The sequence below is a fragment of the Neolamprologus brichardi genome, chromosome 1 (genome assembly GCF_056152115.1).
Source record: "Neolamprologus brichardi isolate AB-2024 chromosome 1, ASM5615211v1, whole genome shotgun sequence".
In the NCBI taxonomy this organism is placed as follows: domain Eukaryota; kingdom Metazoa; phylum Chordata; class Actinopteri; order Cichliformes; family Cichlidae; genus Neolamprologus; species Neolamprologus brichardi.
This window is the reverse complement of record NC_142104.1, coordinates 17,910,892-17,924,998: the sequence shown is the minus strand read 5'-3', so window position 1 is coordinate 17,924,998 and position 14,107 is coordinate 17,910,892. Positions and strand designations below refer to the sequence as shown.

General features: G+C 41.8%; 2 protein-coding genes across 6 annotated transcripts; one reads left to right on the top strand and one right to left on the bottom strand.

The window, feature by feature from the left end:
• Positions 1–201: 201 nt before the first annotated feature.
• Positions 202–12,542, bottom strand: gfod2 (glucose-fructose oxidoreductase domain containing 2). 5 transcript variants are annotated; one of them, XM_035910608.2, is made up of 4 exons: positions 11,404–12,542; positions 8,051–8,141; positions 6,204–6,564; positions 202–4,444 (listed from the first exon to the last, which is right to left on the bottom strand). In XM_035910608.2, exons 1-4 carry the CDS (start codon positions 11,436–11,438, stop codon positions 3,549–3,551), a joined length of 1,383 nt encoding a protein of 460 aa, XP_035766501.2. In that variant the 5' UTR covers positions 11,439–12,542; the 3' UTR covers positions 202–3,548. The 5 variants fall into 5 exon arrangements, with proteins under 5 accessions (XP_035766501.2, XP_087694342.1, XP_087694345.1 ...); XM_087838216.1 differs by having other exon boundaries at positions 6,204–6,478; positions 11,404–11,442; XM_087838219.1 differs by lacking the exon at positions 11,404–12,542 and having other exon boundaries at positions 8,047–8,123.
• thap11 (THAP domain containing 11) lies at positions 11,304–13,752 on the top strand. Its single transcript, XM_006780047.3, has one exon. It carries the CDS (start codon positions 11,676–11,678, stop codon positions 12,504–12,506), a length of 831 nt encoding a protein of 276 aa, XP_006780110.1. The 5' UTR covers positions 11,304–11,675; the 3' UTR covers positions 12,507–13,752.
• The last annotated feature ends 355 nt before the right edge of the window (positions 13,753–14,107 follow it).

Sequence of the window (14,107 nt, the reverse complement as noted above, 5' to 3'; positions counted from 1 at the left end):
ATTGTCTTTGGCATATTCTCACACTCCACATGTTCTCAAACAAGCTGGAGTGGCTGATGCTGTGCCATCAGATTACAGCACAATAGTTCTAATGTAACCCTCACTTTATATGTTTTAAAGGAGCATCAAGGTTGATGGAGGGTTTTTTTTCTTTTTCTATGCTTAGCTTGCCTTGCTTCTTCACAGTTAACACAATAAACAAACTCAGATTAGACAACAGGCGTTAAACAAAGGCAGCCGTTTTATTAAAGGAAATATCCGTCAAGCAGATGAGCATTACAGTTTCCCTACTTTAAAGCAACACATTAGTGCTTAAAAAACAGGTTTAAAAAGAAGTTCACAGGCTAAAAACACAAAAGAAAATGGCAAACTTTCTCCACTTGAGCTTACAAATAAATATAAAAAGTGTTCTTCAGCGAGCTGGCCGGACGCTACACGCATCACGGTGTTTATTAAATATGTGGCATCATGTCATTCTCAGTGCAAAAACAACAAAACAACTGTAGATAAGAAGATGATGATGAATGCTGGAATGTATTTTAGTAGTGTCAGATTATGGAACATCCTGCAGGCATACGTGACATGCTTTGTGTTTTATAAAGACACTTAATTTAAACGCAACTTCCTGTTTTTGTAAAGCACTGTTGGGACAGCATGAAGTAAGAGTGTAACGGGCATCTGTTTATATCTGCAATCCTGCGTGGTGCTGAAGAAGGGGACAGACATGCCAGACCAAAGCAGTACACACCCCCTGTCACTTCCTGACACACCAGCGTTAGCAACAGTGAAGCCACGATTTGTTAGGATAGTCAGCAGAGGTAAGAAGCAGTGAGCGACTACAACACCTGTGAAGCTTGTCTGGCTCGGAGCACATTTACACTTTCACACAGATCAAATCCAGTGATTTCACTCAATAAAAACATCAGTACAGTTTCTGAACGACTGGTGACCCCACATGTGTTTAAAAAAAATCTACAATTTACTTCAGTGCTTAACAAATGTAAACACACCTTAAACACAAACTTTAAAACCACTCAGGCTTTGAATCAAATACATCTCAGGGTTTACCACTAAACACTGTGAATGCTATGAAGAGCCGGCTGCTACTTTAATTTTCTGCTTTGCAGCCTGAAGGCTAGTAGAAGCTCTCTGGTTAAATGGATTATGATCAGTGTGAAGTGGAAATCAGGTGCCAACAACATCTCCAAAACACTCCCTGAGACACAATCCAAATAATCCACTGATGTTTGATCTCAGCAGTCATTGTTTGCCCAAAACATTACAGAAGAAAACCAAAACAAACAAACTGTGAGAATGACTCCCCCCCTAAGCATCCTAGCTTTTATTTTCAATGTTGTTGTCATCTTATAATCTATTTGATAAATCCATGGACAGTATAAAAGATGGACATAGCTACTGTGATGCTCATAACAGCTTGCCAATCACAAGCTGCTAGCTAACCAGCATACCCTCAAAAATCTTTTTATCTGACACAAAGAATGACCAAAATTTAAAAAACAGACGTAATCATTTATTTAGTGTGACCCAAAATGAGTGACTCAACAGGAGAGTGTTTACACAGGTCAAATTCAATGGTCATTCCCCCCACAGTATTGCAGGTTTTGCCTTTAAAAATAATTATGTTTATGGCACTCCCAGGCTGGCTTCAATTTTTAGACTTGAAAGCTTTGTTCATCTGTTATACTGTCTATGAAAATACACATCAAAATAAACTGGAAATACCAATTTAATATGGTGATCGTATTCCACAAGGTCTACATCCTTATGGAATACTATCAGTCCAAAATGGAAAAACAGGTGCTAAGCGTATACACCAAAAATTCCCTGAGGCATAATTTATGCAACAGGACATGGCTGAGTCATCCATCCTAGAGTAGAGCTTTTATTTTGAATTTTTATAATGTACTTTGGTAAAACTGTGACTGCTGCTCTGTCTGTGCAGCAGGCAACTGCACACTTTCTACATCATCTTTTCTAGCTTACAGGAGTAATAGTTCAGTATACATTTACAGTGGGGAATTCAGGGGCATTGCTACAGACTGTTACTTTATTCTCTACATAGCTTATTTTACTCAATCCCTGGTATCATGTAAGTCATGGCCATTTTGTAACAAACACATTACTAAGCCTCTTTTTTTCAAATGTCTAAAATATACTTATTACATGGTGAAAAATAAAATAGAAAGTAAACTGAACACAGCTCCATTATACTTGCTCTAATTTGAGTTCTATCAGAATCACAACGGGTCATTTGTTAGTCAAATCACCCGGCTGCTGTGATGGTCACAGTCATGGCTGAGGTAAACACTCCCTCTTTTATAAAAAGGTGCTGTTAGTGTACATTAACACCAATATATTTCCATTCAAACATATTAAAGTCTAAATTTTATCTACAGTAGAGAATCACATGGTGTTCCAGTTTCCCTATAGTAATACACAGCATCATTAATCACCTGAAAAATGGTGCTTGAACAAATCTTTCTGTAGCTACAGTACAAAACTTTTAGCACAGGCGAACTGGTGAACTGCAACCAATATGCTGAAACTTACAGACCTGGATTTGCAAAGTGTGGGAAAGAATCCTTGACCCAGAGCTGAAGGCTCAACAAAATAACCATCTATGAATCGTAAAACTCTGCTGTACCATCAAAAAGGGTGGATATACGAGCTGAGACTATTAATTCAGATAAAATAGGCATACTGTACCCATTAATCCCTCTCACGTTATCAGCGGGCCAAAACAAACTCAGATATGACTGAGACACTCTTTTCAATCTGTCCTGAAACCACTGACTTCTTGCAGGGTTCAATGAACTGTTCCTGCTGGCGCATGGTTTATTAGCCAGCGAGCCAGCCGGTGGTCATGGAAATATTAGACTCAGCTCAAACTCTCTGGTGATACCCAAACTTTAAAAGAAAAAAAAAACAGCAACAAAATATTAAAAACAATAACCAGAAAAAAAAGGGATGTTCAGGGGTAATGCACTTATTCAGACTTCAGAATTGTTTTCTTTCTATATTAATAAATCAAAAGAAACTGCTCATAAGTTGAAAACAACAACAAAACAACCCAACAACCTAAAACCATTTTTTAAAATTAAAATCTACTATTGGCTAACAACTAATATAGGTCTAGATCCTTTTTTAGCCGAAAATCTGAAATCATGACCCCGCAACTTCAAGCTAAGAATGAGAATAAAGGCAGCGTAAGGCGACTGCCGGTGGGGCACAGGGAGCTTTTAACACGTTTAAATGAGCTTTACAGCTATGATAATGTTTTCTGTTGAGAATCAGAATAATAGAGCTGTGGTTTACAAATTTAGTGTACAAACAAATCACATCTGTGAGGGTTCAAGCATTCACAACACAGTCAAATAAAAAAAATTATGTTCAAATTGTGACAAGTGTGTTAAAAAAAACAAGCCAAGTAGTCATGTGTCACATAAAAGGTCGAAGCAGCGGACTTGAAACATTCAGAGCTCCGTTTTGTCAGACATGCAGTAGTCGCACTGGGTGAATTAACAGATCTAGTTTTTGTTTCTCTTGAGAGCCTCACACAGGTTCTGGTTTGGATCAGGTTCATGACTCATGATCTCAACACACTCCCATTCTCCGCTGCTGCTGGACCGCTTCACCGCCTCCACCACCGTCTGCACGTACAGACCATCCTCAAACGTCGGTGCAGTGGCAACTGGTCCCCGTGCCCAACACCGGCGCTCCTCCTTAGCCTGAAAAGACTGCCTCAGCGCCTTCACCATGGAGCTCAGGCCCTGCAGGAGAGGCAGGGGCATTTCTTTTACCTCTGGTCCCACCCAGCCGTTGTCGCCTACCAACAGCTCCTCACTTTTACTCCCGTTGCGTTGCCCATACAGTTCTGTCCCTCTGGCAATTAATCTCCCAGTGGATCCAACTACCATAACCTCATGTACAAACGACCCCGGCATGTTGAAGTTTAGGGTCACAGTGCAGCACACGCTACTGGACCCTGTCCCACCCATCAACATTTGGAAGAAACAGAAGTCGTCGCTGGTGACGCGGCGTATCCCTCGGATCAAACCGTTTTGCTGCACGAAGGTCCGCAGTAAACCATGCACGCGGTGTGCCCGAGTGCCAGACAGGTAACTCAAAAGGTCGATGATGGCGGAGCCAACAGTGTGAAGACCGCCTCCTCCCATCAGCTCCTCGCAGGTCCAGCCGTACGACTGGTCCAGCAGGCTCGGACCATAGACTCGGACATCACACACCTGCAGTTCGCCCACATATCCCTCCACCAGCAGCTGGCGCATTGCAACAAAAGCTGGCAGGAAGCGCAGGGTGTTACCCATAATGCTGAGCAGCTGTGGGTAGTATCTGGCTGCAGTGACCATCTTGAATGAATCCACAGTAGTTGCAGCTTTCTCACACACGACATTCTTACCGATACCTGAAGACAGACGGGAGATTCAGCAGTTATTAACTTACTGCACTGATCTTTGGCGTAGAGCCAATGAGAACAGATTTCACACAATTTATTTTACATAAGCTCAGATCTGCAGCAGTTTCAGTTCGGTGCATCTATCAGAGTGTGCATTTGATTGCTTTACTGTTCATTTCCTCATATTAGGTATGAATAAACCAAAATTATGTGACGACATCTAGTGAGTGCAGCATTTGTTATACATTTTAAATCAGACCTCACTAGCCTTTGGAATTGGTCCCATGGATTAGTCCCTCAGCGGGGAAACACTCAGGAAGTTGCAACTAAAACAGGAAACTGTGGTCAACGCTTAGGAATTCCATCAGATACAGTAAGCCCTGTATCAAGTCCCCTTTGATTGGGAAACCTTGTTGATTATGTTTGCTTCAGTCTACTGCTGACAGAATTTGTTCTTTCTGTTTTTAAAAAAATTTGTAGCTACACTTGCTGTTGATCAAGGCTTTGATCACCATTAATCACACATCAATAACAAACCCTAAAGAATACGTTACAGAGGAAATGCGTTTGAGATCTGACCTGCCACACCCAGCTGCTTCAGGGCACGAGCCGTTTTCACACACAGCTCTGAACTTTTCCACACCTCACCTGATGAAGCTGTATGTGACACAGCAAATGTTTAACATAGTCAGAATGGACACTGAACGATCTCCGGCCTACTGGGACAAATGGTGCGTGATGGTTGACTGTTCTCGTGTGGGAACAGCACACATAATTGTTTGGTGAAGTTCCAGCAAATGAGTGGGCACTCATGTATGCTGCTTCTTGCATGCTCTACCCAGGCAGTTCCCTTGCTTTAAACAAATGCAGTATTTCCAGCAGTGAGAACGCATCTAAAGTAGACTATCACCTGGTGTGTGCTACATGTGAGGTAGGGCAATTACCACACTTGAGTTTCCTGACAATCCGTGGAGGTCATGTGTGAAAACAGCTACGGGTGCTAAATGGAAACCCAGAACTGAAACTTGAAGGGTTTCTATCTGACACATCTGGCTTGTGATGAAGCACAAAGATAAGTGGAGATACCCCCAGAGGAGCTGCATTAGGATTATAGTCATTACAGGTGGAAGCAACTAATAATACATTCCCCAAAATAACGGCAATATCATGAAACTGAGTCCTACAGTTCTGGACACACTGTAAAACAAACATAGAAGATACATCAAATACTTGTATAACTAATAAAAAAAATGTCCCTAATGAGGCTATCAGCAGTAATTATATATTTATTCACCACACTGTGTGTGTAATCAATATTTTTCAGTTTAATTAGTGTGATTAATAATTCCACCGATGTGCTTTTCCCTGCTATCTGTGCTGTCTGCCATTTTCACCGTGTGGTCAGTGTTTCAGAGCACTGCATGTTTTCATTAACATTTTGTAATTTGGTACCAGAACACTGATAACATGAAAGCATGAGGAAGAAATGTGGAATACTAACATGTGAATCTTAATATTTCAACCTTCATTTAGGGTGTTAACTCTTGAGATGATTTCTTTCATGACATACTTAATAGGGTTAGTGGTAGGAGAAACTGGAGGCTCTGTAGAAAGCCTGCACAAGAACAGGGAGACCATACAAACATTGTACGAAAGAGTGTTGCCTGGATTTGAACCCCTCTTGCTGTGACAGTGCTAATAGCTCAGTCACTATGCTGCCAAACACACTGTGTTAGATTATGTTATATTTGTGTTTATGGAGTCTTACCCAGTGCCTTGACTGCTATCTGCCTTGTCATGGATGGTGGAATATAGATGCAGACAAGGTCAACATCTTGATGCAGCAGGACGTCGTCAGATCGGCTGGTGTGAAACGGGATGCCGAGCTCCTTTGCCAAGCAGCATGCTTCCTCTTCGCTTCGCCCCCAGAGTGCATGAACCTCAAAGCCTTCAGCTTTTAGCAGTGGGACCAGCACTCGGGCCGTACTCCCCGTGCCAAACACACCGACTCCCGGCAGCATGGTAGAGCTGCTCAGTGGGACCCTATGTATGAACCATCGCCAGTCACTCCAGCACCTCAACAGCAAATCATCTACTAGCTTTTCAAGGCCTGTGCTGTTGATTTTAGCCTATAAAACAATTAACAATTGAACAGTTAAAGAACGATCAACCTTTATCCAATAACATAACAAAATCCCGGGAAATAAAAAAAACTTTGTGAATGCAACACTAAGAAATGAGAAAGAGTAGTGAATAAGTGCTTTACCCATTTATCCCAGCTTTATTGACTGTATCTGCAGGTCTAATGAAAATTCAGCCCAGTTTTTCTTATCAGACCTCTGTGACAGGCTCTCACGCCGTGTCCTGCCACATACTTAACATGCCTTTCCTCGTTCACACCCATTGAATGTCAATGTCATCTTTTGTCTTTCAACCAGGCTAAACATAAAAACCAGAAGCCAGAACAATCTAATCATTTATCGCTCACTTGATGTTGTTCTGAAAGTTATAAATCACCTGAACCAGTATGAGTTTACTCCCTTGTTTTCCTGATCTGGAATGATAATAGACTGGTGACTGATTTAAATAGCAGGCCATATCTACATTAAATACATATGCATAAAAATCAACTAAGCTGAAAAACATACACAAAAACACAAAAAATATATCCTTTTAATTCAGAGGTTTTCCAAAAACGTTAATTATAATTCAAAGTAAAAAGTGAAATTGATTTATAAACATTAAATGAACTAAATGTACCACTACAAAGACTACAGTCTTTGGGGACTGAATGTGGACTCTTAGGGAGAAGTAAGGGGGGGGGGGGGGGGGGGGGGAGGGGAAGGAAAGGTATATGCGTATATGCTGAGAGGAGAAACAGCAGAACAGCAGCTTTGGCTCAGGTGTGAACTTCTCTCACTCCATAAATTGCTGTACCTATTTTCCGTTTTCCTAGCAAAATATAAAGAAATGCGGGGTGGGTCCATATTTAGCACAGTGCTATATTGGTGAACAATGAGCAGGTCTATCTTGCTGACTCTCCCTGTGGCCATGATGACTGTACAACAGAAGGGTGACGGAGGAAAGTATGCGTGCCCCTGCACCTGCATTACCTGTGCCACCTTTGGGAACCTTCTCTGGTTTAAACCGCATCCGCGCCAGGCTAAAGCAGCCGAATTCTCTCACACACCGACAACGCTGGCAACTGAGCCGAGCCGTGCCGTGCCGAGTCGAGTCAGCTAGACAGATGAGATATCAAAGGCATGACACACGGACTCGTCGCTTTCTGAATCAGAAATAGTAGCTCGGGATCAGACATATGTCATAAAACACTGCAAACTTCCTCAAAGTGGCCACGTCTTCGTTTCAAACACGCGTACTGCTACAAGTGCACACACACCTACACACACACAGTGAGCTAGCTAAACAGTCAGGTTATTGATAACGTTAGCTAGCACATTCAGCTAGCTGGCCAGACAACCGCAGAGCGTGCACAAAAAACTCCCAGTAAACGCAGATACTTCTCGGGCTCACTGTTTAGCGTTAAAGTATCTAGAAACGGGTATTATTTAAAACAGATCCCAAGTGAAAAGCAAGGAAACGTTAACTACCTACTGTATTTGGCAGCACAACATCAGCGACGTCGGAAGGTGTCGAGCCGGGCGCTGCCCAGTTGCTAATGGTAACTTCAGCAGCAACAGCAATACTGTGACGGGAACCAGACATACTAAAGTTGTGAAGATAGGTCACCGGCGGAAAATCAACACGGGGGACACATAGGAAACACGTTACGTTTAAACACAAAGATACTAAAATTTTCACAAAACCTTGCTTTTAAAGATATTTTTTATTAATGTATTAATACATCTTACGAATAAATATATGTGCCCTTGCTGTTAAGGCATTACTTGAAGTTTCAATAGTTTTCCCATGATTCAGTGCGCTACCTGTACAAATCCCACGGTACGTCAACTAGTTTCACTCGTTTAATCCAAAAATTTTCAATTCAGTTTTATGTAAATCGCAACAACAGTTGCCTCAAAGCTTCTTCCAAGTGGGCAGTCGTCTTGAAATAGGTCTACCCCAAAGCAGTTATCTGACTTGTTATTTTTAACCATTACCAAAACTCAAGGCGTAGCTACCACTCCAATCTAAATATATCCACAAAATAATTTGCTTGCTTTGAGACGAAATTAAGGTTTAAAACGGTTAAAAACTCTCTTAAAGTTATAGCCTAATTCTACCACGTTTACTATTGCAGTGTTTTCCCTTGTATTTCAGTTACTTTAGTGACATCCCTCTCATATAATGTCTCTGGTTAAATGTATTTCGATAATTTATTCTGGTTAATTTTATTTGTGACTTTGGTTTACATTCTTTTGCCTCAGCTTTTTCAAATACAATTTATTTTTAAAAATACTTTTAAACTTTGGTGTTTACTTTGTGAAATGATCTTGGATGAATACGGTGTGAGGTTTATTTAGCTACTACAGATTTACAGTGTGTAAATAATAAACTAAATCTGCAGAAATAGCTGTGTGATGATGATCAGAAAAGTGACACCTGCAGCATCCAAATCCACAACCATCCAGCCAACCACTAAACCAGCCAAACACTAAACCAGCACAGGAGTGTAGGAAGAGGGATCTACAAGGCCATCAGGTGGATGATAATGGTTACTACCACCTGGACAGTGTGGCGGTTGACATGGAAAGATGAACAAACAATCCAAGGAAACAGACTGAAAATCAGTCTAACTTTAAATTAGTGAAAAATACCCATTGATACCTTTTTTGAAATTCTCATAAAACACACACATGATATATCACCATGAGTAAAGTAAAGTAAAGCACATCTGGATCACAAATCATTCCACATTCAATATTGTTCACTGATTTCACCATATTTGCATTACTATCATCAATCTAGGTCCATAAAGATAATCCATAAAACTGGCTACAGAGATCATACAAATCCGCTATTCTTAAAATCAAAAATACCAAAATTCACAGACCTGGTTCATTTTCTCACAGTACAAATTATGTATAAAGTAATAAACGATCTACTTCGTGACAGTATTCTCAAATTGTTTTCTAAAAGGAAACAGGGATACAATTTGAAGGGGGAATTAAATTTAAAACATCATTGTATCCGTACAAAATGATAACGTTTTTGCATCTCTGTGTGTGGAGTGAAGCTGTGGAATAGACTAAGTCACAGGTGTCAAACTCCAGGCCTCGAGGGCTGGTGTCCTGCAGGTTTTAGATGTGTCCTTGATCCAACACAGCTGATTTAAATGGCTAAATGACCTCCTTAACATGTCTTGAAGTTCTCCAGAGGCCTGGTAATGAACTGATCACTTGATTCAGGTGTGTTGACCCGGGGTGATATCTAAAACCTGCAGGACACCGGCCCTTGAGGCCTGGAGTTTGACACCCCTGGAAGTGAAGAACTGAAGCAATGTCCCAGCATGACTCAGTTCAAAATTGTGGTTTTTGCAAAGTAAAGGAAGGAGGTAGGGCTCTGATCGGGTGTTCTCACCCACTATTTTCACAACAGTGATGTGTATATATGTGTAGGTGCACAAGTATGTTTATATAAGTATATATTTAAAGTATAAATGTAAAAATATAAAAATAGATAAATAAATAAAAAACACATGTAACATGTAATGTAATTGTAATGAAGAATTTCTGATGGACAGGGGAACAGGAAGAAAAAGTGTAGACTATTAATTACTAAATAGTGGAAAGGGGGTGGGATTAAATAAGATTATGCTTCTTCCTACTCCTTTTTGAACATGTAAGTTATTTATAATTATTGTTGCTTTGTTGCAGCACGGTGGCACGGTGGTTATCACTGTTGCCGCACAGCAAGAAGGTCCTGAGTTCAATTCCACCATCAGGCTGGGGTCTTTCTGTGTGGAGTTTGCATGTTCTCCCCGTGTTTGCGTGGGTTCCCTCCGGGTACTCCGGCTTCCTCCCACCGTCCAAAGACATGCAGCTTGTGGGGATAGGTTAATTGGAAAATCCAAATTGCCACTAGGTGTTAATGTGCGAGTGAAAGTGAGCGCAAATGGTTGTCTGTCTCTGTGTGTTGGCCCTGCGACAGACTGGCGACCTGTCCAGGGTGTACCCCGCCTCTCGCCCTATGACAGCTGGGATAGGCTCCAGCGCCCCCCGCGACCCTGAAAAGGATAAGCGGAAGCGAATGGATGGATGTTGCTTTGTTTTCCTTTTGTTTTGCTGTGTTTGTTTGTCTCTTTTTTCTGTTGTTGTACTATTTTAACATGTTCAAAATAAAGATACAATACAATACAATACACCTTCTGTGGATGCTTATTAGATGTAAGCTGATTAGGGGGGATAAAAGTTATAGGGTGAGACAGAGGCCTATGATCTGCCATAGCAACACCTAAAAGGGCAAGCCAAAAGAAAAAGCAGAACATTAAATTATTAGACTTGAATTTCATAAAATTGCTCCATCTAAAAAGTGTTTTATTCTCCATGGTTATTTCTGATTGCACATATGTATTAATCAAATTTTACAGTATTGTTATTCTGTATTTGAAGTTTCCCCCCAATTAAACTTAGGTTGCTTTAATCAGTTAATCATCAGCTGTAACTGAAAACACCTTAGTTTGTGATTCTAAAAATTATTTTCCTTTGAGAAGGAAATAGAAGTCTGTCTGCATCTATATAAAAATATAATTGTTTTACATTAAAATACAGCGTTTGTTTTAAAAAGATCAATAATTAATTAAGTTCTTTTGTGTTTTTTTTAACACGTTTATAGTATTTTTTTTACACACACGCCTACTTGAACGGTGTCGTTACACACACTGACCAGCAGAGGCGTTATATCACTAACGGTTATGGACAGGAAGCGCAAGGAATTGTGGGACTTTTAGTTCTCAGTGGTGGACGATTACCCTGATAACAGAGCTAAGAACAAGAAAAAACATTTACCGTTGAAAATAAAACAGCAGCCGTGAATTCAGCATATGCAAGAGCTTCGTGTGCTCCGCGGCCGTTTAATCTCGGATGGATTTAGTCGTCGTACGAAGGAGAGCGCCTCACTTTTGCTAAAAAATAAACAGGAAGTTGTTAGCGTTGTGGGACGTGTAGTTCCGCTTGCAGGCCGCCGAGCTTGATAACATAGCATAGAATAAAGAAACAAAAATAAAATAATCTTAAGTTCACCCGAAGGCCGCAGATTTAGCCTCGGCGCTGAAGTAAATATGCCTGGGTTCACCTGCTGTGTCCCCGGCTGCTACAACAACTCGCACCGGGACCGGGAACTGCGCTTCTACACGTTTCCTAAGGACACCGCTCTCAGAGAGCAGTGGCTGAGGAACATCTCCCGGGCCGGGGTCAGCGGCTGCTTCAGCACCTTCCAGCCGACTACGGGGCATCGAGTCTGCAGCGTGCATTTCGCTGGCGGGAGGAAAACCTACAGCATCCGGGTGCCGTCCCTCTTCCCTCTGCGAGGGGTGAATGAGCGCAGGAGTCGGCGGGGCAGAGGCAGGAAAGTATCCGCGGCGGTTCCCGCGCCCGCCGCAGCTGCGACCTCCGGAATTGTTGTCACCAGCTCCGTGCTGGGCAGCACCGCAGAAGGAGCCGAGGCCAACGCAGGCGGGGAAGCGAGCGACGACAGCATCACCGTGGTGCAGATTGGCCAAAACGGGGAGTACTTGGGCACCGCGCGACTGCCCGTCCAAACGGAGGGGACATCTTACACGGGGCAGGTCGGCGGTACAGCCGAGGTAACGGCTGGCGACTCGCAGGTGGACACCTCATCCGCGGCGGCACCCGTGCAGTATGTCAGCGTGACCAGCAGCCCGCTGGACCACTCGTACTCTCTGACCACTGGCACCACGTCGGCCGAGCTGCTAAGGAAGCTGAACGAGCAGCGGGACATCATCGCGCTCATGGAGGTGAAGATGAAGGAGATGAAGGCGACCATCCGCCAGCTCCGGGTGGCGGAGGCCAAGCTGCAAGAGGAAGTGCGGGAACGGGACCGGTTGCTGTACGGCCACACGGTGGCTGCTAACGTTCGGAAGAAAATCTGATGGGATGGGTGAACATCCCCGGAGACGAGCCGTTATACAGACTCAGACTGACGGAGAGCAGGAGACAGCAGATCCAGCCCCGATTTCTACGAAACTGAGAGCGATGACAATTTATTTTCAAGTAGAGCTGATTTTTATTTTTATTTGCGTTTTAATTTTTTTGTAGACTGGCTAGTTGATGTAGCTGATAGTAATAAACTTATTGCTAATCTAATTGAAACATGCACAGTCTGCCTCTGGTCTGCAGCCAAACCAAGATCACATGAATCCATTCAGACAAGACTCGTAGTTTGCACAGACTCACATTTCAGACTTATTTATGACGGGACAGACTGAGGGGACACCGGCGAAGAACATGCTCAAAACTGCCTAGCTGCATAAAGTGTTTTTTGTCCTTAGGCTGTTTTTGTTTTGTTTTTCCAACCGAGTTTAGGAGCTCTTGTTGCAAAAAAAAAAGGATAACACCCCACAATAACATGCAAAAATGCGCCAAGATAAAGTATCTATAGGATTTTTTTTTTTAACCAAAACACTAATCTTGGCCTGCTTAGGGTTGTAGTGAACTAAATAAAACTCTACCGCGACTGTTTCAGAGTTGCCTTTAAAGGTACCTTAAGATTATTTCCATTATTTTTGTTGCTAGAGGTATTTTTGCAACTGAGAAGAAGAAAAAAAGACTTGAAGAAATTCCTCAAAGCTTTAAAGGGCACTTAAAATTAATTGTTATTAAAGGATGCTTCTTGGGGACGTTTTTTCCATAGTTTTGGGGAAGCAACACCTACTTCTTTTTCATTTTTTGGGTGTGATTTAAACATTTTACGTGCCTCTTCACTATTCTTCACACAGATGTTTAGTGGCCACATATTTGTCCTGTTCATCAGTGTTTTAAGCACAGGTTATTACAAACATTTCATATTTTTGAAGCTGATCTGGCAGCTCATTGTTTAAGACTGGCAAGTTATTTCTCAAGCCAACAAGCATTTTGTCTCATAGCAGCATTTTAGAGACTTCTGGTGGGGAAAAAGGATCTGACAGTGTTTCTGTTGTTTTCTTTTTAAGCCTTCATTGATATTGGGGTTGGGGGGGTTTGGCTCATGTGATCTCATCCCCGGACTGCGGTGAGGGGTTTATTTTAAAATGACATGAAGATTTGCAGTGGCTCTTGTAAGTCATATTACAAATTTTTCAGCTTTGTTGAGTTGTGGACAAAATAATAAAATTTGTATGAAATAAACTTATAAAAGACTTGTGTTGGAAACCTTACAGTTTACGATCGTCGCGTGAAGTGCAGTGATCTTAAAATTATTCACACACATTGTTTAGCACTAGTGGTGCCTTCACAGATGCACAGGATAGATAATCTGTGCAGATTAATAGCTCTGCATCATAGAGATGCTGACTTTGGGTCTACAAATCTCTCTCTTTAGCTCACAGGATGCATAGTATTACTTCTATCAGGAAGTTAAAATTTTGAGTGGTCAGAAAACAGCTTTATATTTTACGCCATTGTCCAGGCTGGATCTCAAGAACATATTAGAGTTTTTGGATCTTCTTTGTGTGTTTCTTTTCATGTCAGAGTTTTAACTTGCGTTTGTGGCTCT